Below are 27,376 nucleotides of genomic sequence, written 5' to 3' on the forward strand. Positions count from 1 at the left end.
ATTAGGGAGCATGCTGGGATGGACATGTCACGTTTGAGATGCCTATTAGAGGGGCGCCTGGGTGGCTCAGTCCGTTAAGCGGCTGCCTTCAGCTCAGGTCATGATCTCGGGGTCCTGGAAGCGAGTCCCGCATCGGGCTCCCTGCTCTGTGGGAAGTCTGCTTCTCCCTGTCCCCCTACCCCCTCACTACCGGCTCGTGCTCTCTCTCTCTCAAATAACTAAATAAAATCTTTAAAAAAAAAACAAAACAGAGCAAGAAAGATGCCTATTAGATGCCTAAATGCGGATGTTGAGACATTTGGTTAACTGCACCTGGGGCTTAGAGAAGAAGTACAGACTGGAGGGATACAGTTGACAACTGTCAACATCTGGATGGTATTTCAGTGCTGAAATGGATGGGATAACCAAGACACTGAGTGCAGACATGCAGGGAAAACAAGAGTTCTGGGCCCTGGGCCTCTTAACATCTAGAGGAACGGGATGTGAAGAGAAACTAGCAAAGCTGACTGAGAAGGAATGACTGGTGAGGGAGAACAAACAGTAAACAACGTGGAATGCTCAAAGTCAACTGGGGGGGGAAAGCTTTCTGAGGAGGTGACAAGGATTCAAATACATTGAATGCTGTTGACAAGGGCCAAGAAATGACTTAAAGATTTAGCCCCAGGGAAGATACTGGTGACGTTGACAAGATCTGTGTTACTGGAATGGACAAGGCCTGATTGCAGAGGGTTCAGGAGAGAATATGAGGAGAGGAATTGAAGCCAACAGGCATGGCCAGTCTTTTGAGGGATTTTTCTGTCAAGGGGAGCAGAGGAATGGATCTAAAGGGAGATGCAGACTCAATCCTTCAGAAGAGAAAGAAAATAAAAACCATAAGATACACTTGAAGAGATTAAAAAAATACATTTTCTTAAGGTCATAACGTGATTAAACAATAAAGAAGTGAGCGAAAGACAAAAAGACAAAAGACAGCTCACAGTGTAAGTTCTTCTCCATTTCTGCTCCATAGAATTGATCACTCTTTTTCTTTCCAGACATGAGTCTAGCTGCAGAGAAAGGAACTTTTCTCCCAAAAATGACATGACATTATATATTCAGTTCTGCAACTTGTTTCATTATTAGTTTTCTACTTAGTGCTTCATGAGCCTCTTTCCCCGTTGGTACTTACAGATGACTTAAAAAAAAAAAAAAAGAAGTCAGGTGGAGAAAAGCCCTAAGGCAGTTTCTCCCTCCTTCCAAGAGGCCCTGTAAATGCCTGTGTGAAAACTATACAGTAGCTGCAGATAAAACTAATCTAACTAAGCAAAGTAGGAATCCAGAGCATGCCTCACTTATCATCTTCCTTGACACGTTTGCTATAGTTTAGGTGTCCGCTGCCAGGAGAGGGGCACTTCCAGCCCAGGCCTTTGTGAGTTAATAAAGGGAAACGTCATCTGAGATGCAGTGGGAGGCCAGCAGGGGGAGCTCTCACACCCTACCCCCTTCCTCAGTTGCAGACCCAATACACGGAGAGGGCTACTTGCAAGTGATACTACTTTACTATCCCAGGAGGGAGGGAGAAGTTTTTCTCCTCCCCTGGCAACAGCACAGCCAATGAGAGACTGTCACAGTTCAGCCAATGAGAAGCCACTACACTTGGAACTGCCACATTAGCCACTGGACTTTTTGTTTCTAAGGCGTTGCCAATTCATTCTTTCCTCCATAAAGCAGCGGTTTTTCTCTTCTTGTTTCCCTGGGTTTGGCTGTGGTTTTGCTGTCTTTCGTATGCCTCGAATTCCAATTCTCTGCTACTCCCAAATATACTTCCCATTTTGCTGGTAAAATAACTGACGGTTTTATTTTTAAGGTTAAAGCAGGATTGAGGTATCCCAGTCTGAGGGGTAGAGGGAAATCGGTAGTTAGGGAACACAGCCCTTGGGCAGAATTCCAGCGTCTTTGTCACTGTCCTTTTCCTTCTGCAGGCTCAGTGATTGGTCTTGTTCCCTTTTGAGGGTACCCCGTAACTACTGTCTCCTTACCATACCCTCCTTTCCCAGCTTCTCTTACTTACACTTCCTTCAAAGGCCTTGACTTTTCCCCTGACTTGTTCTTCTAGGTGCTGGCTTTTCACGGTCCCCAGGATATTTTGGAAAGCATTCGGATCACAGCAACCCAGCTTTTTCTTGTCGCAGTCAGGCACGTGATGCAAACTGAAAACTGGTGCTGCTAAGGTTGTTTGTTGCCCCTAAAACTCCCCTAGATCAGAGCTGACCGTGCTCTGGAAGATGCGTATTCGGGGTGCAACCCTGGGGGCAGGCAGCCAGTTCCACGCAGTGCAAACTGCTGAGTTGCTCAAGGAAGCATGAGCTTAGAGACCCCTCCAGGGGGGTGGGGGGAAAGCTCCAAAGGCTGAATTTCAAACCAGGTGCCTCTTTATTTCCATTTTTAAACATATTTATCTTTAGCTGGAGTTCTGTGACCAGCAGCAGGACCTAAAACCCAAAGCTCAGCCCACCCTGGCCACACGCAGCGGCCTTCAATTTCACCCCTTTCTCCTCCCCCTTCACTTAACCTCCTTTATTCACATTCAGCAGCACTCAGCGGAACCCTGCAGCTGTTTTCCAGGTCTTTCGGTTTCTGCTTGTCCATATAAAGGGCGCGTGTGCATTACGTAGGTTTTTGCCGAGCTCAGTAACAACCCCGCGGTGCTTTTCTTGCAGCCGGGTGGCCCCCGCAGCGGGAAGCCCCGGTCTCGGGGTCCCGGCTTCAGGGAGGCCAGGCTGGGCCTGTGCTCGGTGGGGGAGGAGGAAGAAGAGAGCGGGCCGGGCACAACCTCTTCCCCTATGGGACGCGCTGGCATCCCTGCGGCGTCCCGGAGCTCCTCCCAGGACCAGGGCGCTTGCACTCCAGCGGCGGGACCGGCCCCCGGCTCCTGCCCTCCCGGCAGTCTCGGTGCGGAGCGGAGCGGACCGCAGGCGCGATGCTGGCGCTGTGGCTGGGGCACTTGGGGCAGAAGCTGCTGCTGTGGGGCGCGCTGAGCGCCGTGTCGGTGGCGGGCGCCACCCTAATCCTGAACCTGCTGCAGATGCTGGCGAGCTACGCGCACAAATGGCAGCAGATGAGGGCCCTCCCCACGCTACCCGGCGCCTACCCGCTGGTGGGACACTCGCTGGTGATGAAGCCCGACGGGAGAGGTAAGGGACCGCGCCCCGGCCGACCGCGCCCGCACCCGGGGCCACCCTGCCCGCGGGGCCCCGCCTAGCAGCAAGCCTCGGGATGGATGCAGGAGCTCCTGGGGCCCCAACCCGCCCGCACCTCGTCCCCGCGCCTGCCTCCTCGGCAGCCTAGAGCGCCTCGACTTGCGGTGCTGGCTTGCTTTCAGGAACAAGAGTCGTCACCCGCTGGAGACTGGGTTCCCAGTTCTTTCCAGTTTGCCCGGGGACACCTGATAAAATTGTTAGGGCTCCCTGTTAAGTGAGCTTTTTCTTTATGTATAGACTAGAACGCAGTGTTTGTGAAGTCCTGTCTTTCCGCTTGGGCTCTTCTTTCCCACTTCTAGCTACTCCTATCCCAAAACACGGCTTGTCTTGTCCCTTGGCTGTTAAAGCTGTAGTTACGGGCAGAAACTTCCCTGGAACTGGGCTAGTACCTTAAAACAGTACCGTCATCCTCCACCCACCCATCCACCGCCCTCTGGAAAACCAGGCACTAGACACTGATTGGAGACTTCCGTCCCTCCCACATCACAAGACTGGGCCACAACTTTCTTCCCTTCTTGATCTTCTTATTTTAATTCTTTTAAGGTTACGTAATAACAGTAAACTATGAGGGCAGGGCCTTCTGGCAAACACACCATGTTTTAAAGGCCTTATTATTAAACAGTGGATTGTTTTCTACCGATATCTTTTTGAAGAGATTGATTTGTGCTTTGTTGATGAGGAAAAAAAAAAGCACAACACTTTAAGTTAGAAAGCTCTCAAAAGTACCTGGTATTTACAGTTTCCCATAGGGGACGGGGAATTAGATCTTAGCACTTCATTTTAATGGGTGTATAAGTTGGGATACCCAGAGCTGAAAAAATTCGCCCAAAATGAAGTATTCTAAAACACGTCTAGGACCGCAACCCAGTTTCACGTCAGATTAATTGTAAATAACAGTTCTAGAGTTGAACATTAACTCCAAAGCAAGAGGGATTCTTTTCCAGCTCTGTCCCCCCCCACCCCAAAATTGCTGTCCTTTCAACTTCACAGAAATAGATAAATTTTCATGAGGGAGTGTTTATCAAAATATCGAAAATGTTTTCTGACAGAAGAAATCCAAGTTAACTTTTCACCACCTAAACATCAATGCATCTAACGTTACAAGTGATTGAATAATGCATTTAGATATATGGAAACCGTGTTTGTAAAAATTATCTTGGTTAATACTAAAAGCAGAGCTAACCTCTCCTACCCTGAGGCTTTATAGCATTAAAAAATAATTGTGTAGAAATATTAATCTCCCGCCCCCAACAAGAAATAACATGCTTTAAAAAATCTCATTATATTCTTTTGGGAAATTTTTCTAAGAATTGAAATCTCCAGTGAATGAGACCTGTTTCGAAATACACAGTGAGTTGATTGGAATATTTAAGGTAACTCTCCCTGGAGTTACTTTCTGAGTGAAGAGAATGACAACACACTGGCTTTTACAAAGGGACTTTTTAATCTAGCAAGTACCGGATTTGGGCATCAGGCAAAGCTCTGCTCAATTTCCAGCTTTGCAACCAAGTTGTTTAAATTTGAGAAGTTGTTTCAAACTCTCTAAAAGGAAGAGAGCAAGAGAAGAAAAAAAGGAACAGAGAAGAACTACAACAGCCAGAAAACATTGAACAAAATGGCAATATCAATAATTACTTTAAATGTAAATGGACTGAATTCTCTGATCAAAAGACATGGTGTGGCTGATTGGATAGAAAAATAAGACCCATCTATATGCTACATATAAGAGTTCACTTTAGATATAAGGACACACACAGACTGAACATGAAGGGATAGAAAAAGATGTTTCATGCAAATGGAAACCAAGAGAGCTGGGAAGCTATACTTATACCAGACAAAATAGACTTTAAAACAAAGACTGTAATAAAAGACCAAGAGAAAGCTCCATAATGACAAAGGGGTCAATCCAACAAGAAGATATAGCATTTGTAAATATATATACACCTAACAGATGAGCACCGGAATATATAAAGCAAATATTAAAGCTAAGTTAGAGGTTTTCTTTACCCTTTACTTGTAAAAGTAACTGTATGACAGAGTTATTTTAAGGAGTAAATTTAATGCATGCTGTTTCTAGATCACTGTCTAGAATTTGAGTAAGTTCCTTAATTGTCAGTCAAACATGGAGACTCGCCTTGTGCCCAACATTGAGCTAAACAAAGTGGTTGATGTCAGATTATTCCAAGATACATTCCCTGTTCTCCGTGACCTTGTCTCTTGGGCAGGAAGCTGTGGTTTTGATTTGTGGCCACTGTCCAAATTCTGGCCTCAGTAACCTCACCGGGAGTTCTGCAGTTGACTTTTCATTGGCCTTTCAAACCAATCTCTTGCTTTTTAGTCCATTATGTCAACACCTATCTTTTTCACCTGTTCTCTGATATTGGACCTGATACCTTCAAACCACAGGCTCACACTTTCCTGTCTCCTCTGTCAGATCAGACCAAGGCAGGCGGTTATTATCACAAAGCATGGTATTTTGACACCGTTGATTTGACCCAACTCTTTTCACAGAAATTTTGACAACTGTTTGGACCAGGAGCCATTTTGAAGCAATATGGTGTAATGGTTAAGATGGCAGATTGTAGGGTCTTACTGCTTTAAGTACAAAGCCCGATTCTATCATTTACTAGCTCTGTGGTATTGGACAAGTTACTCAGCAGTGCACAGTTTCCCCAATTGTGACAGTAATAATAGCGCCTTTCCTTTAACTATGGTGAGGCATAAAAGACAATGCATCAAAAACCCTAATGCTAGGTCTGATGTGTAATAACTTGCTGCAGTAAATGAACGTGACATAATGGATAGTAGCTATTTTAGGATAATTATGACTAGGTTTTGATGTGCTGAAATCTGCAAACTCTTTTAAAAAAATCATTAGTGTTTATTTGGCATCATACGTGATGGACATCCGTCAGCCTTAGTTCCTCTCCCACTGCCTTTTGTGCAGCTTGCCCTGGAGCCTGGGAATGGGTGACGCTTACAGATGAACGAGGAGCAGAGATGGGCTGAGCATGTGCGCATTTATGGGCATTGAATAAGAGCTGGAAAGTTGAATGGTTTGTTTTTTATGCCACGTCCATTTGTCCTTGGTGCCCGAATTCTCATGTCAAAATAGCTCTGTCAAAATCTTAAGAACTGTATTAGTAGCCTCACAGTGGGGTTGGAATTAGCCTTGCTGTTGTCAGTCAGGCATTCCCTTTGCCCAGAAGAAGCCCTGAATCTCCATATGGCTATCAGCTAGCCTGCCCCTCCCCAGCCCTCCTAGGTTTTCCCTGCAGTGTAAAGAGGTTTCTGCCCCATTTCCTGACATGTAATCAATTCCCCAGCTCCCTTAATTTCATCTTGTTTGACTCATGTTCTGAAAGCATGTCTAACCTATGCCATGTCTTTTCTCTGAGGTCTGGACCCTGTACCTTAATTCTTTAGTCACTGGCTACTGTCGTTTGTTTCTACCCAGATGACACTCATCAGTTTGGCATTTCCTCATGGAGAGTTTTATCATGGCTTAATCTCTTGTAACGCTACACTGCATTCCCCAGAGGGGGTCCTCATGGACTGCGACATGGAAAGTGTTGACTCCCGAGTTTTCCACACTACTTTGATGCTGCGGTTGCCACACCTAATGCAAGGGCCCGCCATATTGCACAGCCAAGGCCCTTAACCCTGGCAACATTGAATCCCAGCCTTTTCCCCACCCCCGGAGGCTTCCAGGGGCCCCAGCATACCCAGGTGATTCACAGATCTTACCACCTTAGTGTTATTGTCCTAAAGTATGACTCCAGCCATGCTAGTCCTCATCAGAAACTTCCAGTTACTCCTTACAGCATGTAAAAGAAAATCAAACCGTCCAACACTCCAGTCTCCTCTTCCAATGGTATCACCCCATCTTATGCTTCGGCTGCACCTTCAGGGATTTTCCAGACCTCTGTGCTTCTGCTCTGCTGTTTCTGCTGCTTGGCTTACGTTCTGTCTCTGCCCCTACCTCCCCTTTTCTGCCTATAAAAATACAACTCCATTTTTAATGCTCAAATGCCACTTCCTTCATGAAATTTTTTCAGTCCTCTCAATGAGAATCAATAACTCATCAGACTAAAACTTCTTTTCTAGCAACCATCTCATTTTTTCTGGTGTTAAAAAAGTCACCATCTCCCATGGTTAGAAGCTCCTTGAGAGTAGGGATTGCATTCTTTGGAGGTGCACGTTTCTTGGATGTTATCTTACTCGTAATTAAATTACCTTCGCCATTCAATCATTATATCATTTAATAGGGGCTGTATGGTTTACCTGTGATGTGAGAGACGTGGGAAATATTAAGTGACTTGCCTAAAGTAAATAAATAAACAAAAAAACCAAACCAAAACTGAACCCAAAAGACACAATAAGAAACTCATTGAAAATTAAATACTTTCTCCCAGAATTTTTTCAGCAGCTCATTTGTTACAGCGAAGAAAACCGACACCAACCACTACTGAAACTCTGGCTTGGGCCCATACCAATAGTAGCCATTTATAATGCAGAAAATGTGGAGGTGAGTGTGCGGTCAGTATGACCACTATTCCCCTGCATGTCTGATGGTGTGTGAGTCTCATCAGAATAAATATAGAAACAATGTTCTTGTATTTAATTAAATTCAGTATATTGAGCATTTCATTACATATTTTCGGCTATGTAGGAGCCATTTAATGCTTTCCAGGTACCGTATAAAACCTGGAGAGGGTAGCAGCCTCTGGACAAAGCAGCCTCCATACACGTTATCAGGTCCAAGATATTTGTTCTCCTTTTCTTTGGAAAGTCTGCATAAGGATATAGTTTTATAAAACCATAAATAGATCATTCTGTAAGGTGAGCGCACATGTTATCTTCCAGGCACTGTTTCAAGAGTCCAAAAATGTAAGACTAATAAAGTATGAGTGTTTTTCTCAAGGTGATCAGAGTCTCATATCCATTACAAAGTTATTATGCCAAGTTAATTTTCTTAAAAAGAATGTTCCTCTGATATTGACAGTGCAGATATCATTAATCCATGATGTTGAAATAACTGCTCAAAAAGATTGTATGCCTTTTACTTACCATTATGACACCAGGGAGATTATCTTGTGGTTTGATGAGAAAAGGATTTGGGTCAGGGAGTAAGAATGGGATAAACAGGACATCTTGGAACAAAATTAAACATAATTTCCTAGGCAGTAATGCTCAGCTCTGTCTTTCTTAGCTATTGCAGTAAGATGTTGGATTTCTCTTGTACCACACTGCAGCAGCCCGGCTCAGAATAGTGAGGAGACAGGTGTAGGAGTTCAGCCACTGCCGACTTGGTGTGAGCAGGCCTGGTGTACAGGGTGTGAGAGATCTGTCCGCAGCCTGCGGGACTGCAGTTAGGAGCCTGGGGAGCATTTTGTGCTCAGACCTAAATGCTCCTCCCTTCTATTTCACTTGGAGTCTCGGTGATGTGATCACACTCATGGCTTTCAGTGTTACTCCCGTGCTGGGGGTACTCAGCTGTGCGCTTCTCGTTCAAGTCTATCCTGAGCATCATTCCTATTCCAGACCATAGCAACTTGAACGTCTCCAAGTCAACATGCCCAAAAATGAGCTTGTGATTTTCATCTCCCCAGGCCTGGTCATCCTTGGATTCACCTGTCTCCTCTCCCCTATCCTCCCACCCTCAATAAATGACTCCGCTTGGTTCCTAGTTCATGGTAGGAACCACGGCATCATCTTGGACATTTTCCTTTTTCTCAACTCCATTTAGTCTCAAGACTGAGTGACAGTTGTATGTTCAAAACTCTACTTGACTTTCTTTAAGGCACAGGAATAAAAATGAATGACAGAGAAATAATAGTTACAAGATGCTACTTTAAAAAGTAGTGTTCTAGCCAGGTAGAAGGCAACTTATAGTTGAAATTGTTTTGATGTCAACATATCTCTCAATTTTTTTTTCTCTTTCCAAGGTCATTTTAACTAGTTCAAGGCAAATTGACAAATCCTATGTGTACAAGTTCCTGGAACCATGGCTTGGCTTAGGACTTCTTACAAGGTATGTCGGGGTAGATTTGTAAAGCTGTCTCATAGAAACAGTTACTCCAATAGATAATTTGTTATGTCAGGAATTGCCACAAAGTAGTTCTCCTGTCTGCAAGAAGGAGGAGAGTGCTACCAGGAAGTAGGGGAGAAGCTGGAAGGAAAGTTCTGGAGAACAATGGGCTCTGACAGATAGGAGTCCAGGGTGTCTGGTAATTTCTAGCCACAGGACTCAATAATAATGATGACCAGTGTTTCAAGAAGAGTCAATTCCTCGTGTATGAATGGAGTAAAGCAAAGGAGAGTTTGGCGCAGGCAGATACGGAAAATCCAGTGAAAAAGTCAGTCAGCCCCAGAGAAGAATATGGAGCATAAAATCTCAGTCTTGGAGCTGGCATCCAGAAATAGGACTCCATCCTCTGAGAGAGGGCCTGCCAAAAGAAAGGCAGGACCCTGGTGGGGTCTGTGGAGAATCTGAAAATAGGAGAGATCGAGGTAGAATTCCAGACCACGAGGACCATCTGAGGACTGAGGTACTAATAGAGGGGGAAAATACTCTAAAGTTTAGAAACTCAGAACTTAGAAATTTGGAAAAATTCTTAAATTTTTCAATTCTTATGAGTGCCCCTTTAAATATTAGTAATTTAGAATAATATCTAAACTATCCACATTCTATAGCTATCTTTGAATCTTTGACATTCTGACCAAAGCATTTGAGAATCTGTAGATGAAGCTCTTTCAGGAGAGTTTTGTTGACTTGGCTAAATTTATACTTTATTTGTTTCCAATGTCGCTTCTCTTGTTTGTAACCTTGTATTGTGTTTCTAGTACTGGAAACAAATGGCGATCTAGGAGAAAAATGTTAATACCCACTTTCCATTTTACAATTCTGGAAGACTTCTTAGATGTCATGAATGAACACGCAAATATATTGGTTAATAAGCTTGAAAAACATGTTAACCAAGAAGCATTTAACTGCTTTTTTTACATCACTCTTTGTGCTCTAGATATAATTTGTGGTAAGTCTCATTGATTTGTTTCTAAAGTTATGGTGTAGAGATAGAATGGCCCAAGCAGAAAATAATACCGCAGTGGGAAGGTGAATGAGGGGATCGGAAAGGAAATTGGATTTTTCAGTGTGGTCCTATTGCTCAGCCCCCTGAGATGCAGGAGCCACTGTGAGGGCTTTGAGCAGAATAGTCACAGAGCCAACATGCCTGGAAGGACAGAGGGAAGAAGGAGCAGGAACAGGAGTAGGAGAAGATACAAGAGAAGAAGCAACAGGGGAGAGAATAATTTTAAAATCTATGAGAACAGAACAGGACTTATGTCTTTTTTTTTTTTTTTTTAAAGTGTTTGCCACTGGAAAATAAACAGAGGATATGTGCTCAAATTGAATGGTTGCTTCTTGCCCCTGTTTTGCAGAAACAGCTATGGGGAAGAATATTGGTGCTCAAAGTAATGATGATTCTGAGTATGTCCGTGCAGTTTATAGGTAAAGGAAATCCTTTTAATCATCTTTAAAATGGTTACTGATTGGGGCGCCTGGGTAGCGCAGTCATTAAGCGTCTGCCTTCGGCTCAGGGCGTGATCCCCACGTTGTGGGATTGAGCCCCGCATCAGGCTCCTCCCCTGGGAGCCTGCTTCTTCCTGTCCCACTCCCCCTGCTTGTGTTCCCTCTCTCGCTGGCTGTCTCTCTGTCAAATAAATAAATAGAATCTTTAATAAAATTAAAATAAAATGGTTACTGATTAGGGCTTTAAAAATTATTGCTAATAATTTGTGAGTATCTTTTTCATTGCTTCAGAATGAAACTTTATACTAAAATTGACCTAGTCATTTAAGCATGCATTTGGCCAATAGAGGAATGGTTTTATAAATCATGACACACCCACGTTATGCCATAATTTAAAATGATTATTTTATAATATATTGAGGGATGACATTATGATACTAAGTGATAAAGATAAAAACAATTTTTTTAGTATGATTACCACTAGGCATAAAAATTATATATAGAAAGAAAAAACCAAAAGATACTATGCCAAAATATTAGCTGTGGTTATTATTGTTTTGTGTGTGTGTGCTTCTCTTTCTTACAGTGTTTTGTTTTTATTGTTGTTCATTCTCCTTTCCCATATTTTCTGCTCCGAGTGTGTATTATTTTTTAATTGAAATAATCAATTTTACTTTAAAAAGGGCTTGCAGTTATTCAGCTATAAGAGTCAGGGCCAGGATTTGATTTGATGTTTCCTACCTTTAAATTCACTGCTTATTTCACTTTATTTTCATAAATATTTACTGAGCATGTCATGTGCCATTCATGGCCCAAGGTGCTGACTAGCTTTATAGCAGCACATGAACAGGAAGAATAGCAGGGAGACACATAGGGAAACAAATGAATGCAAACATAAATTCTAATAATTGCTTAGAAAGAAAAAAGTTGACATTAGAAAGGAAAACAGGGGGGACACCTAGATAGCTCAGTCCATTAAGCATCCAACTCTTGATTTTGGCTCAGGTCATGATCTCAGGGTTGTGGGATCAAGCCCCTTGTGGGACTCTGCACTGAGTGTGGAGCCTGCTTAGGATTCTCTCTCTCCCTCTGCTCGAGCTCTCTCTCCTTCTCTCTTGAAAGAAAGAAAAGAGAGAAAAGGAAAGAAAAGAAGAAAGGAAATGGATGAGTGGTCAGGAAACATCTCTTTGAAGAACTGGTGTTTAAGCCAGTCTCAAAGGAGGGGAGCCTGTTGAGGTCTTGCGTCTTTATCACTGGAAATGACAAGGGAGGTACTCAGGTCAGCTGTGTGACCGATGGGTACTTGGTGAGCACTTGTGTCTGGCAGAGGGCAACTGCTTGCACTCTGTCACTCCAGAGGAGTGATCAAGCTGATGAGTGGCTCTTGGAAAGAGGCAGATTTCATCCCAACGTGTGATCCAAGAACCACAGCAGCCTTGGGAGGTCAAGAACTCTTTCTGCAGAAATAGGAGCAGACATCAGATGGCCATCCAGTAAGGAAGTTCTCTAGTGAATTCTTCCTTCCGCTAATGAAACCATTAAAATTTTGAGCTTCATTGGCTCTGTAAAAGCCCATGCATTCATTGTTGAGCATACAGCATGGAGCTCTTAGTAGCCTCTAAGACAAATCACCCTCGTTTCCATATATTACCCTTGTTGAGAGCAGGCACCAAATAGGTGTGAAAGAAATACACATTTCCCATGTACCAGCTAATGTATTTTTATCCTATTTATAGAATGAGTGATATGATACACCGAAGAATGAAGATGCCCTGGCTCTGGCTTGACTTTTTGTTTCTCATGTTTAAAGAAGGACGGGAACACAAAAAGAGCCTAGAGATCCTCCATAATTTTACCAATAATGTAAGACCTCAGTTTATTTTTTATTGTGGTAAAATATACATTATATAAAATTTTGCCATTATAACCATTTTAAGTGTCCAATTTGGTGGCATTAAATATGTTCACGATGCTATGCAACCATCACTACCATCCATTTCCAGAACTTTTTAAATCCATGATTTTTATGTTTTGTGAATATAACCAGTGTAGGACCATGGAGCCTGTGCCTCATAAAATTTGAATTGAATAATGGAAAAAAGTAGGCAACATGGTTACATTTCAATTATGTATTTAGTAAATGTTAATTAAGCACTTGTTAAGTGCCAAACATTTTACCTGGTGTTAGAAATATAGTAATGAATAGGACGTGTATGTTCCCTACCCTAAGAGAGGTTCATTTAGTAAGGGAGGTTATCTATTAAAAAATGACAAAATGTAATATGAACTGTGAATATTTATTAAAAAACCCAGGTGCTATGTTAAGAGAATAAAGAGACAAGGATTATAAGGGTCTTCTGGAAAATGTTTGGATTAGACAGTAGTTTGCAAAGGCAATGGGCCTTTAGAGTAGTATTTCAACTTGCAAAAGATTAAAATTAACTGGATGTTGTTATTTTATTTCCAATTTAAAGATAATGAAGAGAGGGTGATGTTGTTTTGGACATAGGATGTCAGTCTGTGTTAAAGATGAATCTAGAGCAATCACCTAGCTTAGGAGAATGCCAACAGTTTGTGTTTTATGGGGATAATTAAGTTTTTCCTCAAATTTCATGCATGAATATCAATATCAATAAATCCAAACCAGATGAACAGTATTATTCATTTAACAAATATTGAAAATTGCATACTGAATGCGAGGCACCAGGGGATCTTAAGACCCTCAAAGAACTTAGGGTCTGTTCATTTAAACCACTTAGTAGCGGGTTTGGTCAATTGCCTGATAGGAGAAAAAAAGTTGAGTTGATGGGCTTCAATGCTTTCATTCATTCGGCAAATAATGAGCGTTCTCAAAATGCCAGACAGTGTTCTAGAGGTTGGAAATATGTCAATGAACAAAGACAAATTTGCTACCATGTGGGTCGTACATTTGAATTAGACGAGAAAGACACTAACATCATGCCAGATGGCAAGAGAAATGGGAAGAAATAAAGCAGGCTTGGGAAGATAGTACTAGGGGCTAGCGTCGCAGGGCTCAGAGAAGGTCGTTCTGACAGTGTGACGATGAGCAGAGACTTGAAAGGAGGGAGTCAGCCGTGCGGAGGAAGGAGCAGTCTCGCCAGAAGAAACAGCGAGCAAGCAGGTGAACTGACCGTCAACTTGCAATTTCTTTTTTCCAGTACAACATTAGTAATTAGAGCGATGTGTAATTAGTCTACTATATAAGGATTGCATTCTCTCCAGCACCTGTACTTTTATCTTGTTGGTTCGTTCAGATCTCTAGAGATGATTACGCTATATCGCATTGGAAAGACTGTAAAAATAGCACTTGAAAATTCTGAAGTTGCTTGACATTAAATTCATTTTTAGAAGTTTTATCAAATAATGCCCTGAAATTGAACAGGAAGCTTGACTATATTTTTACAAGAGCCTAAGTTATTGTTGAGGTAGCAAGGACAGGAAAGGTTTAGAAAAAATAAGTTAAGGAAGCTAGTATATTTTCATAGGAAAGTGTATTGTTAGGTTATAATAAATTCCAAACAAAAGCACGTGATTTTTTAAATCATAGGTTATCACTGAACGGACCAGTGAAATGAAGAAAGACAAAGAACGCAGAAGTGCTGACAAGGACTCTTCCCCCTCCAAAAATACGCGCAGGGCTTTTCTAGACTTGCTTTTAAATGTGACCGATGATGAAGGGAACAAGCTAAGTCATGAAGATATTCGAGAAGAAGTTGACACCTTTATGTTTGAGGTATTTTATATCATCATGTTATTTTCAGGTATCATTAAATAAATTTCAATTATGTTTTAGAATCTTTAACATTATTTTTAAAAGTGTAATGAAATTTTATTTATTTTAAAGATTTATTTTTTTGTTTTTTTATTTTCTCATTTTTTTTAAGATTGATTTATTTTAGAGGTGGGGGAAGCACGGAGGGAGAGAGAAAATCCCGAGCAGACTCCACCCTGAGCAGGGAGCCTCACGTAGGGCTCGATCCCACGACCCTGAGATCATGACCTGAGCCCAAACCGAGTCAGATGCTTCACTGACTGAGCCACCCAGGCGCCCCAATGAAATTTTAAAGTAGCTTAATGTAACTCAGGAAGAGTCATTAGATCAGCATTAAACATTATAAAATTTAAGGACCTAATTAAATATCAGATCAACTTCCTTATTCAGAAAATCTTTGATTCATGGTGGTTACAGAATAGACACATTTTTTCCCCTCAAGAAAACCTAAGGTCTGTCAGACTTTTCCAAGCAGAAGAGCAGCCAGAAATTATTGTCAGTTCTATCTCTTCATGCTTTCTTTTAATCTCTAAAACCCAGGAGTCTGTTTCTTCACTAGCTTCTTTTAAGAAGTCTGCTTTCTTCCTGCCTCTACCAGTGAGTACTTAGCTACCGCTCTGAGCTGCCCTAACCGAAGGGCCCTCCCGCAGGCATTTAGCCAGTTGTGCAAACATACACACACGTGTATGAAAGATTGTGGTCTTCACAATCATGAAGTGATTCTAGAAAGATTTCTGGTCTTCAAATAATAATAGTAATAATAAAAGGTACAGTTTTTACAGAGATAATTCTAACTAACTGTATTAAATATTACAAGGAAGGAGTCTCTCAACGTGTGGATTGCCAAATAAAGACATGTTGGTTTTTTTAAGCACCACATGGTAATATTTTGGAAGTGGAGGAAAGCAAAAGGCATCAGTAGTTTCGATGGCTCGGCATTTGCTCGGTGTTGGGTTAGCTGCTCTGCCCACAGCCGTCTGGATGCAATGCTAGGGTTCGGCCGTCTGTCCTTCCTGAGGGAGGACAGTCTGCCTGCTGGAGCCCAACGCGGGCGGGTGGTGTTGCACGTCTGCGGACTTGGGTTCTCCTTCTGGTTCCTACTGGCCGTGTGAGATGGTTTCAGTCATCCCTGATCTCTGTCACAGCTTTCCAGTGTAAAACAGAGAGATGGCCTAGGGCAGTGATTTCAGACTTCCTCTTTAAGCAGAGAGCTTTATTGAAAAGAAATGTCATGCAGAAAAGGGTTCCGAATGTGGGCTCCGGGGCCAAGTCCCAGCCGTAACCTGTCCTAGAGGTGTGACCCCGGGCACCTCACCCAGCCTTTCTGGCCTTCAGTGTGCTCATGGTCAGAGCGGGCCTCACAGATTAGATTAGTGATGCTTCCAAGTGTCCCAAGAATTGTGCCTGGCGCGCAGGACGTATGTAGCAGATATTGGCTGTTATTTGGTGTTGAAGGGGAGAGACCTCCTCGCATCTCCACCCTGTATGCACACACATGTGCATATGCACACACGTACACATACGTGTGCACACACGGACACACACACTGTCATCCACGCGCCTATACCTACACACACACACACACACACGTATATGGCACACACACTTCCGTCTCCCGCTAGCAACCTCTCACACTCACGAAAACAACCAGACCAGTGAATGATCTCTCTTCCAGTTTTAACATTCTTTGATATCTTAAGTTTTTTCTTTCTTTGCATCGAATAGCCCCAGACTGTGATCGTGTGACCGCCCCCCTAAGGTGGACGCAGGGTCGGTGCCCTGCCTTCCATGGCGGGGCTGCCAGCCGCTAGATAGGAAGCTTTCTGCCCCTGCGCTAGCCGTGCGGCGAGCTCCTGTACATTCCGTGCTTTCTTTTGCTTCATCCTGCTTTCTCCGGGGGCAGACAAAACGAAACAGGACGGTCAGCCTCGGTATTTGATCTCGAAAATGCGAATAACAGTATCAAGTGTTCCGTGAAGTTTTTGTGAAGAACAACTGTGTTAGTTTCTGCAAAGTACTTAGTGTTTTGCCTCGAACTCAGCACGTAGTAAATGAAGCGGTTTATCAACTCCTTGCTGTGGCGAATGCTCAGACCCGCATATGTACTCCCTGCTGTTCAGCATCCACAGGGAGAGCCTACCTTGCAAATGCGGGAGAGTCTAGAGGTGCAGATCTGGCAAGCTGGCTCACAAAAATCAGACTTTTCCCCTTTTATTTTTTTATTCATGTATTTGAGAGAGAGAGCGAGCATGAGCAGAGGGGAGGGACAGAGGGAGAAACAGACTCCCCTGCTGAGCAGGGAGCCTGATGGGGGCCCGATCCCAGGACCCTGGGATCATGACTTGAGCCGAAGGAGATGCTTAACTGGCTGAGCCACCCAGGCGCCCCTGGACTTTTCCCCCTTTAAAACTGCCTTGTGCAGCCCGTTCTTGGAATGCGCCCTTACTGGCACAGCTGAGCCACTTCTCACCAAGTAGACCGCTCCATGTGGCGGTGAAATGACTCTCTAAGCACGAACCTCCACTGTGAAGGGATTATGTTGTATGTTTGCTTCTCGCCAAGGTGAGATGCTGTATGAAGTAACTTGTTATGTTCTGGAGTCATACTGCAGCTGTCACATCCAGAGACAATTCAAAACACAGTCGTCATTCCTGGTCTTCTTGATACAACTCTGCTTTAAGCCATGTTTCTTCTCACATTTGTAGGGCCATGATACGACAGCAGCGGCAATAAACTGGTCCTTATATCTATTGGGTTCTTACCCAGAAGTCCAGGAGCAAGTGCACAGTGAACTGGAGGAAGTGTTTGGTATGTTTGGCCTCATCATTAGAGGCTCCATGGGTCCCAAGCGCACTGAAACAAATGCCATTCATGCTCACCTAGGATGTGCTGTAGGACCTGTTGTAAGGACTCTGTAATAAGCAGGAAAGCTCCAGGTGGGATCCCTTCCAGTACTGTCTGCTTTGCAAGGCCTCTTCTGCTCACTTACAGGCATTTGCTAACTGCCTGGCATGTGACTGCATCGTGCTAGATGCTGGGCGTGCACAGATGAATGCTGTTGTCTCCAAGGACTCACTACTTAGTAGATGAGCCAGCCATTGGGCATGAAGCACGGGGTCGGTCCTGGCTGTGCGCTTGAGCGACGTGAAGAAGGTGCTCTTTGGGAGCGGCAGGGACCAGGTGATGTTAGTTAGAGGGCGTCCGGGAAAGCTGTTCCATGTTGGATTGCCTCTGGCCACAAATGAGAGGAAAGGTGGCTTAAGCTGGTGGACATAAATTTCTATCATACAACGAGTAATCTGCTCGTACAGCTAGCTGTATAACGTACAGGAGTATAGGTAAGGAATCCTAGGCTGAAGCCAATAGGGATGTTGGCAGAGGCCCGGTCTTGCTCTTTTTTCTCTCTGTTCTTCACCATTGTGGCTTTTGTCTTCTCGATTGTTGTTCTAGGTTCCATGTTTGTCTTCAAGACAGGAGGAAAGGGAAAGGGGGAGTGAAGGATGTATTAGTTTCCTGCGGCTGCTATAACAAATTCTCTAAGCTGGGTGGCTTAAAACAACAGAAATGTGCTCTTTCACAGTTCTGAACACCAGAAATCTAAAATCAGTATTGCTGAACCTAAATCAATGTACTGGCAGGCTGTTCTCCTTCTGGAAGCCTGGGGGGGAAATCTGTTCCTTCTCACTTCTGGTGCCTGCCAGCATTCCTTGGTTTATGGTCCATCACTCAAATCTCTGCCTCTATTCACAGCACCTTCTCTCCTGTGTGTGTGTGTGTGTGTGTGTGTGTGTGTGTGTGTGTGTGAGAGAGAGAGAGAGAGAGAGAGAGAGAGATCTCTTCCTCTTTCTTATAAAGACATTTGTGATGGCATTCAGAGCCCACCTGTATAATCCAGGATAACCCCCCCCATTTTTAGATCAATAACTGAATCAAATCTGAAAAGATACCTTTTTCCCAAATAAGGGAACATTTATAGGTCCCAGGGATTAGTACTTGGCAGGTATAGGGACCATTGCTGACCAACCACAAAGGAGCCATGCATTGTGCCATCAGTTCTATCCTTTGTTTAACCACACATCACGTGGCTCCCAAAGCTGGGAGGAGAAAATGAAAGTTTGGGCCAGCCAGCCAACAAAGTGGTATCTGATGCAGTTGCATAGAGAAAAGAAGGAGGAAGGGAAAAATGAAGGGAAAAGGAGGAGAGGGCAGGCATTCTAGAATGAGGAGAACAGATGGACAATGGCACAGTAGTGGAAACGTTTGGAGGACAGTAGTGAATCGTGACGGGCAGCTAGACTTCAGAACATGTTGTAGAATGTGCTGAGAGATGAGGTTGGATGGGTAGGTTTGTGTTCGTACGGAGTATGGAATTTCATACGGACTGGAATTTCATATCAACGGGGAAGACTTTATTTTGTGGAATGGAGACAATCTAAACTTCTTGTCTCTTTCTATAGTCAATTTTTTTTTCTGTATTGATTTTAATTTCTCTCATATTGCCTACAGTGAGTTAATTTGGTCTTTGAGAAACTCACACGTTATTTTGGGGTATGTTCACATTTTGTGTCCTCTATAATATCTAGCTCTAGTCTCACAAATACTTTTTGATCTCACATAATTAAAATGCCATTATTCTAAATGATTTATTCTGCTGCTTCTCATCTTTTCTATGATGGTGCCTCACTTTTTCTTCTATCCCAAGTATTAGCTCTAAAATTTCATGAGCAGGTAATCTGTGGGCATTGAGTTGCAAGTATTAATTCCTCTTGTTACACATAAAATTAACCATTTATTTGTGTATGTTTAGTTGTGTTGTAACAAAGCAGCTTGTACACTGTTAGTGTTTAAAACTGATCATCTTTTTCCCTCCAGTGAAACAAAAAGAAAATTTAAAAATAAACAGGAACAAAATTCTGATAGAGAATGTCAATTCCAAATAAGGTCTTATAGGCTTGCTGAGTCTCCTACCCAGTGGTAGGGCTCAAGTGATGAGAAGAGAATTTTATTTCTAAAGTGTCATCTTAAACTGCAAGGATACTTGTTCAACATCACAGTTAAACATGCCAAAGGAGAAACCATGTTGTCAAGATGCCCTCTTTACCTACCCAAGCTTCTCTAACCCACCCTTCCCTGATCTTCTAGAAACCCATTTAAAAAATAAATAAAACACGAGAAAGTAGACAGATACATGTTGGTAAATGGTGACATGTCACATAAAGACACAGTGCAATCTCTGAGCTCAGTGTTGAGGAAAAGGAGAAAAGCTAGAATTCTATGTACCACCACATGGGGGCCAAGCACTCTCCAGCTTCCAGCACAACTAAGGGAGCAGAAGGGTTTTTTTGTTTTGGTTTGGTTTGGTTTTGGTTTTGGTCCCCCACAGAGCACAGGAGTGTTGTTTCTATGAAGTTTTGGTTGAGATGGAAAGGGATAAGAATGAATTTGGCATAGAAAAAAGTAGAGTTTCTCTTCCCGGTTTATTGTGCTCAAGGTATTACCCTCCCCCAAATAAGTTGAGAACCGTGGTGTAAAGGAGAGAAGAGAGATTTCAAGAACAGCATGACTGAGCACAACGGAACTGGAGAAAATTAAAACAAGAAGATTGGAATCCATCAGTCTTCCATTTGTCATCTCCTCCACCCTCTTTTCCTCCCTCCCCCACTTCCTCATCTCCTCCATTCTCGTTCCCTCTTCATTAGTATCTTCTCGTCCTCCTCCATCCTCCTCTTCATCATCCACGTCAGGAACTAAGTAGTGCCGTCCTGGATTTGACCATAGCCCATCCCAGATGTCCTCTCCTAACTCATCTGTACCTGCATCAGAATGGTCAGTAAAGCAGAGAAAGAAGCCCTCTGGTTCCTCATGCGCCCTCTTCCTGCTGGCTTTATTTTGCGTGTGACTTAAGCATCTCATCCAATCCTTTCCGATTTCCATTTGACTTCAGTAGGCTTTGAAGGTGGATCACACTGTCATCCAGATGAAATTCTTTGGAAAGAACTTTATTTTTGAAGGAGGGTTATTATCCAAATGAACATCTCTTCTATAACCTGATTGAATATCTTCAGATTCTGTCACTTCAACTCTGCTCAGACAATGCGGTGCCTCTCCCTCTCCAAGTAATGGCAGATTTGTGGGTGGTCGACAGATGTTGGGATTTGGGTGATCAATTCCAACTTCCTTTGAAGACACGGTCAGGGTGTTTGTTATATTTCTGTTATCCCTTCAAAATTCTTCACTGGCTTTTTCCTTAAGTCCGTCTGTTTCAGTTTGTACTTCATCAATCTGTGCAGTTGCTCCTTGCTATTCTTTTTCTTCCTGTGGCAAGTCCAGAGAGGTTGATGTCTCCTCTGGCAATCTCCATGTCTTTTTTTGACACAGGAACGAAAGGCGTTTAGGGGCCATGTCGGGGGGAGAGTCCAAGAATCTGACCCAAGGGAAGATGCACATCTGGAAGCTCTGAGAACTCAACATTAGCCATTTTAAATAAAGTGTGTGATTTAGTACATTCACAGTGTTGCACAACCATTACTCTAATTACAAGACATTTTCAGCATTCTGAAAGGAAACCCTGTACGGTAATCAGCCACACCCCATTCCCTCTTCCTCCAGCCCCTGGCAACCACTAATTTACTCTCCGTCTCTGTGGATTTACCTGTACTGAGCACTTCCTGTGGATGGAATCATACAATACATGACCTTTTGTGTCTGATTTCTTTCACTTAACATGTCTCATTTTTTTTTATTATGTGTAATATTAGAAATCCTACTTTGGCTGTTGATATTTAACATTTGGTGCTTTGATTAATTCCTCTTTGATGTCCCATTCCCCAAGCCCAGAGTTCTTCCGTTGTTATCTCCTGTATTTCCTTTAACCAGGGAAGTCTGATCGTGCTGCTACCTTAGAAGACCTGAAGAAACTCAAATACCTGGAATGTGTCATTAAGGAGAGCCTTCGCATTTTCCCTTCTGTTCCTTTATTTGCCCGTAATCTTAATGAAGATTGTGAAGTTGGTAAGAACTCTGTAATCAGGAGAGTAGGGAGAATGGATTTTTTAATGTCCATCTTATTCCATTCTTATGGCATATTACCTACCTCTTGACAGGGGGTTACAAAATTGTAAAAGGCTCTCAAGCCATCATCATTCCCTATGCACTGCATAGAGATCCAAGATACTTCCCAGACCCTGAGGAGTTCCAGCCAGAGCGGTTCTTTCCCGAGAATTTGCAAGGACGCCATCCATACGCATATGTGCCCTTCTCTGCTGGACCCAGAAACTGTATAGGTTTGTATCCATCAGAATTGGTTTCACCTTTCCAGCCCACATGGTAGTGGGTTTCTCACAATAATTTCTTTGAGATGTAGTGTCTCATAGGCAACAGTCTTTTAAAAAACTGCTTTCCTTTCTCCTCCCCTTCACTATACATTATTGTTCCAAAAAAGACTGTCATGAAGTAGATTAATTTGCCAGGGCTGCCATTACAAAATACTACCAAGTGGCTTAAACAACAGATAATCATTTTCTCATATTCTGGAAGCTGGAAGTCTGAAACCAAGGTGTCAGCAGGGTTGCTTTCTTCTGAGGTCTTTCTAAAGCTCAGCAGTAGATGGCCGTCTTCTCCTTGTATCTCCACGGGGTCTTTCCTGGGTGGCATGTCCTGATTTCTTCTTTTTATAAAAACGCCAGTCAGCTTGGATTAGGGTCCATCCGTATGACCTCATTTTAAGTTAATTAATCTCTGTAAAAACCCTATCTCCAAAAACAGTCACATTCCGAGATGCAGGGATTAAGGCTTCAACATATGAATTTGGGGGGACACAGTTCAGCCCATAACATAAAGCACAATCAGTTACATGGTAGAGTTTTAAAATGCCAGTTTTGGATCAAAGTAGAATATATTTTCTATGGTAGAAAACTTACTTGTAGTGATTAGCTGTATTTCACCTAATATCTATGTTTGTTGCTGAGATTGCATCTTGCAAGATGAGAACAAAGAATGTTTACCATATGGCCAGCTGAATTACTTAAACAAAATGAATGCACATCACCATGCATTATAAACACTTCGGTTTTAGGATCTCCAGCATTTTATCATCCATGTAAATGCAGGTGTTAGTAAAATGAGGTCAGATTTAAATGGATGAATCGGAATCATAGTTACTATATAGTAAATTAAAGGCCCAATAAGAAAGCCATCAAAAGTAATGATTCTCATGCTTCAGTGACCAGAATTCATCTGGGTTATTGCTCAAATACAGACACCTACCCCACCCAGCTATTCGGATGTACTGGGTAGGAGTAGAGAAGGGAACTGAAGATCTTCATTTTTAACTAACATCCCAAGTGATTCTGATTGTCCCCACTGTGAAAGTATACAATTGCTTGCTTCTTCTAATAGGACTTGTGATTTCTCAGATTTGGGATATTTGTATAATTAAAGTAATGCTATTTACATTAATTTGAAGGTCAAAAGTTTGCCATAATGGAAGAAAAGACCATTCTTTCCTGCATCCTGAGGCATTTTTGGGTAGAATCCAACCAGAAAAGAGAAGAACTTGGTCTAGCAGGAGAGTTGATTCTTCGTCCAGCTAATGGCATCTGGATCAAGTTGAAGAGGAGAAATGCGGACGAATCCTAACCATATAATTGGACTGTGCCTTTGTCATGTAAAAAGTCTTTTCTTGAAGGAAGCTGGGTTTACAATTTCTTGATCAGAGTTCAATACTCTTAGTCCCTAGTCCTATTTCTTTCTTGTCCCCGCTTACCTTGAGGTTAAGTCCACCAAAGAGTTTGATTATTTTCATCATTACCATCGATCTTAACGCTTGGCCTTGATCCCAGAAGTAGAGTTAACTGCTGATGGCACCACGTAAATAAACATCGGACAGGTTTCTCAACAGAGGGATCCACAGACCAACTCAATTTCAATTGGCAGATCCAAAGGATATAATTTAATTAAAGTTCCAGAATTTTTTAAGGTATTCTTATTGACTGGGGAACATATATATATATATATGTATATATATATATATATATATGTGTATATATATATATATATATATATATGTATATACATATGCATTTAATTTGAAAAGGGTGAGTAATTAAGTGCTTAGACATAAGAAGCTTAAGTTTTTTAATTATGAGTGGCATCAATTATAAGAATTATTATTATAGCATTTTTTGGATTTTATCATCTAGAGTAGATAATTCGTACTTGACTCATAGGTTCTGTTCCTATTTCCCTTTTGACTAGGTGCTTACAGCCATGACTTCATTAGTCATAGTATCACAACTACCCTTATATATCATATATGGTTGGGAAAGATTCCTCTTGGTGATGTCCAATCCCCCACATTGCCTCAGGGTAATGAGGAGCTGGAAGGTCCTTATTGCTTATCTAATTGTACTCCCTTTTATTAGAAGAAGGGAATGAGATCAATGAGAAAGTAAGTTTCTGCCCAGAGTCATGCCACTAGTGGGCGATAGGGCTGGAAATAGAGGTCTGTACTCTGTATCTCTCCTCTACCAATGTGATAGCCTTCACTATGTCTGCTTTACTTTATGGAATTCAGGTCTGTAACTAGATGTGTCATTAGAACACAGATTTTCTGCGTCTGATTTTGGATATTTCTTCTAGAATTCTTCCATCATTAAAGGAAAAGAGAAGTCATTCATCTATATTTAATAACCAATAATACCTCACTTAGTTTAGGGTTAGACTTCGATTAAATTCAGTCCTCCAGAACATACCTGTCGAGCTTATAACTGACACACATTCTCTGAATTTTAATCCCATAGGCAGTATCTCTACTCCCTCATTCAGTGACTTTAAAAAACAACTTTTAATAAACTTAGTAAGATTGTTTCTTCAATTTTCCCAAGGCAGTAGCAGATAGAAGCAACAGATAAAGAGGATGGAATTTCTGCTTTTCAATGGATATCAGAGGAAGAGATTACAAAACCAAAGTCATTTGCAAGTACTTGAGGCTGAGTCATTTAGGGCACGGTCAGCGGCTCTACCCACATTACTATCTCAAGAAACCCTGGTGCAGACAAGCCAGCTGCTAAATTTATGAGAAAAAGTCAAGGAAGTATATGATATAGTTGAAAAAGATCCCCACTGTATGCTTAACTTTGTTATCCAGAAAGTGGGTAGAGGCAGAAAATCTTATTCCCAGATGACTATAGATAATCAAGGTTTTATTCCTGGAAATTAGTATTATTTCTCAATTTTATGCATTTAGATATAAAACTTGCTTTTTCTTTTTGTTTCCTTCTTTTCCTTTTTCCCCCTTTTTTTCTTTTTTTCAGTGACTCTACATTGGATGTGAAATTAAATTTAAAGTAAAACATTATTTAATGTTACCTTTTGTCCTAAGATTTTCATGTGGCCCTGGAATACTTTGTTAATCGTGTTTTAATTGGAAATTCTCTTAGCCATGTTAGAGGTGGAATTGAGAGATTATGTTATGGTCTGTGATATCGAAATGCAGATGCTGGTGGGGTTTTTTGTGTTTTGTCTTTTTTTAATAAGAGAATGATCAAGTATCTATGACCCTATTACCTGTCTTACTACTGCTCAAAAGAGATATCTCAAGAAAAATAAATTACATTTTAATCATGGGTGCTACATTTTATTCTAAGAATTGATGTCAGTTTGAAATATAAGTAGGTTTAAAGGCAAATCAGTGGGTGACCGATTCATAATGAGTAATAAAAGAAATAGTATGTTTGAGTTGAAGTCCGCAGTGCTGCTCAGATGTTCTAACAAGATGTTCCTTGTGCCCTTGTCATAGACTGATTTTGAGTTTTCCTGACTCTGAAGAATTAACCAGAGGAGAAGTGGAAATACCAGCACATTTTGCTCAGCTGATAGCAGAAAGTGAAATCTCCCACAGAGGCCTGGGAATCAGCCAAACCATCAGCATTACTGGATCTCAGGCATTTTAGTCTAGAAACCTTCCCGGGTGACGGACTAGTGAACCAACTGGTGCTCTACTCGTTGTCACAGACAACTCAAGAGTGTCGGTTTCTGAACCAAGTGACCCATCTCACAGTGAAAGAGATGCTGTGCACCAAAAAAAAAAAAAAAAATCAATTTTTACCCTGGAATGTATCTGGACGACCAAACTGTTTTTCTTTCCAGCATCTAATGAGATGCTGGCAGGCACATGACAAATTTTTTAGTGTGTCTGGAAACCTCCCTCCAACCATTTTTTTAAAGGAACAGCACCCTCTTTATCTTTGGAACTATCCCATGATAAATACCTCCCCCCTTTATCTTCCGTTTCTCACCTTTTTGCTTCCCCAACACCTGTACGGTCAATATGCAGTTCTAGCTGACGATGCCGTGTTCTTAGGCAATGTTGCTCTCTTGACTTAAGTTGATCGACCCAAGCGGGGTCCACTCAGAGTTCTCCCCTTGGGAATTGGTGGAGGTTTCAAGTTGTGAGACTGGGGATCAATTGGTAGTTGAGCCTCTGGAGCAGAGACTAGGAGATGGGAAGAAGGTGATGGGTAAAGAAGAAGCAGAGGAAAGAAATGGAGAGAATCCTGGAGGGTCCACATCCCACGTTCCAGGTGGTGTGGAAGCTCACCTGTGTGCCTGCCCTGTGCACTGTTGAGTTGTTCACCTCTACCCTGGAGCCCAAGGGCCAGGCTATTGTCATTTTGCTTAGGCTGATTGTCTTTATTTCTAACCAAAAGCAACTTAGTGTTGGTCAGCTCAGCTGTGGGATGAAGAAAGGTGCGCTATTCTTTGGACATGATCTTAGGTCTTCATCTTTCCTTTGTGCTGTTCAGTACTTCTCTAGGCTGAATAACATCAGCCAATAACAGATGTCTGCTAGTCATTTAAATGCAATAGAATTTTTAAAAATTAAGATGTAATTGACATGATATTAATTTCAGGTATATCGCACCATGATTTGATGTTAGTAGGTATGTGAAATGATAAATGCAATAGCGTTTGAGGAAATGCGGGGTTTCCATCTTTTCTCGATGGTAGGAAAATTAAAAGCCTAGTGCTTTATTTTAGAATACACCTGGGATTAGCCTAACACAAGAGTCTAGTTTCTTAGCTCCATCCTGATGTATTCCCCAGATGAAGTTCATCATTTTTTCTTGCTTTAATTAAAGCAGATTCACCCCAGTTTTCCTTCTAGCTAGCTGTAGTCCAAATTCCAGGGACAAATCTCTCATCTGTAATTACTACACATGGACTCTGTATTCTCTCCTTTGCTTCTTGGGCAGAAATTCACCAAATGGGGCATTTCTTTGGGCCTTTTACACTGAATTCAGTTTCTAAATTTACTCCCAGCCTGTAGCTGTCCCCCCCCCCGCCCCCCCGCTCTCTTGATCCCATAAGACACCTTCTGGCACCTTCTTTTCCCTTCCCATCACTCCCTGCCTCCTCCTCCCCAGCATTTTCTTTTTGTTGCAGTTTATATTATTCTTTCCCGTTTCTCCTGGTATTAGCCAATGTCGGTCTCATGGAAATAAAGGCTGTATGCAAACTCCTATTTCTATATAAAAAACTTATGATAGCCTTTTCCTCAAAAGAAAAATTGTTACTGTATTTAGGCATAATTATCTTATTTCTAGAATGTTTTAAACTTATTTTTGAACACTACACATAGTTTAAAATATGTGTTTCAGTTGAATGGTAAAGTGTGTGTTGGCCCAGGAATGCTTCCTGGGCACTGCCGGATGGAAGCCTACCTCTCCTTCCGCATATTGTATTCTTGGCCTCCTTTCTTGCTCAAGTCAATTGCCATTTGGAAGTTTTATGCTTACGGAAATAGAGTAA

General features: G+C 42.1%; 1 protein-coding gene and 1 pseudogene across 2 annotated transcripts; one reads left to right on the forward strand and one right to left on the reverse strand.

The window, feature by feature from the left end:
• Positions 1-2,569: 2,569 nt before the first annotated feature.
• Positions 2,570-26,978, forward strand: LOC100468607 (cytochrome P450 4V2). Of its 2 annotated transcripts, XR_002143543.2 has the most exons (12): positions 2,570-3,173; positions 7,655-7,767; positions 9,188-9,273; positions 10,086-10,276; positions 10,683-10,752; positions 12,510-12,636; positions 14,342-14,527; positions 17,272-17,374; positions 21,443-21,577; positions 21,670-21,849; positions 23,031-23,543; positions 25,365-26,978. XR_002143543.2 is itself a non-coding variant. In XM_002923406.4 (11 exons), the coding sequence occupies exons 1-11, from the start codon at positions 2,960-2,962 to the stop codon at positions 23,201-23,203; spliced, it is 1,578 nt and encodes a 525-aa protein (XP_002923452.1). In that variant the 5' UTR covers positions 2,570-2,959; the 3' UTR covers positions 23,204-23,579. The 2 variants fall into 2 exon arrangements, 1 of the variants encoding a protein (XP_002923452.1); XM_002923406.4 differs by lacking the exon at positions 25,365-26,978 and having other exon boundaries at positions 23,031-23,579.
• LOC117797106 lies at positions 17,850-20,968 on the reverse strand (annotated as a pseudogene).
• Positions 26,979-27,376: the final 398 nt, after the last annotated feature.

Source organism: Ailuropoda melanoleuca, chromosome 18, assembly GCF_002007445.2.
Source record: "Ailuropoda melanoleuca isolate Jingjing chromosome 18, ASM200744v2, whole genome shotgun sequence".
Classification (NCBI taxonomy): domain Eukaryota; kingdom Metazoa; phylum Chordata; class Mammalia; order Carnivora; family Ursidae; genus Ailuropoda; species Ailuropoda melanoleuca.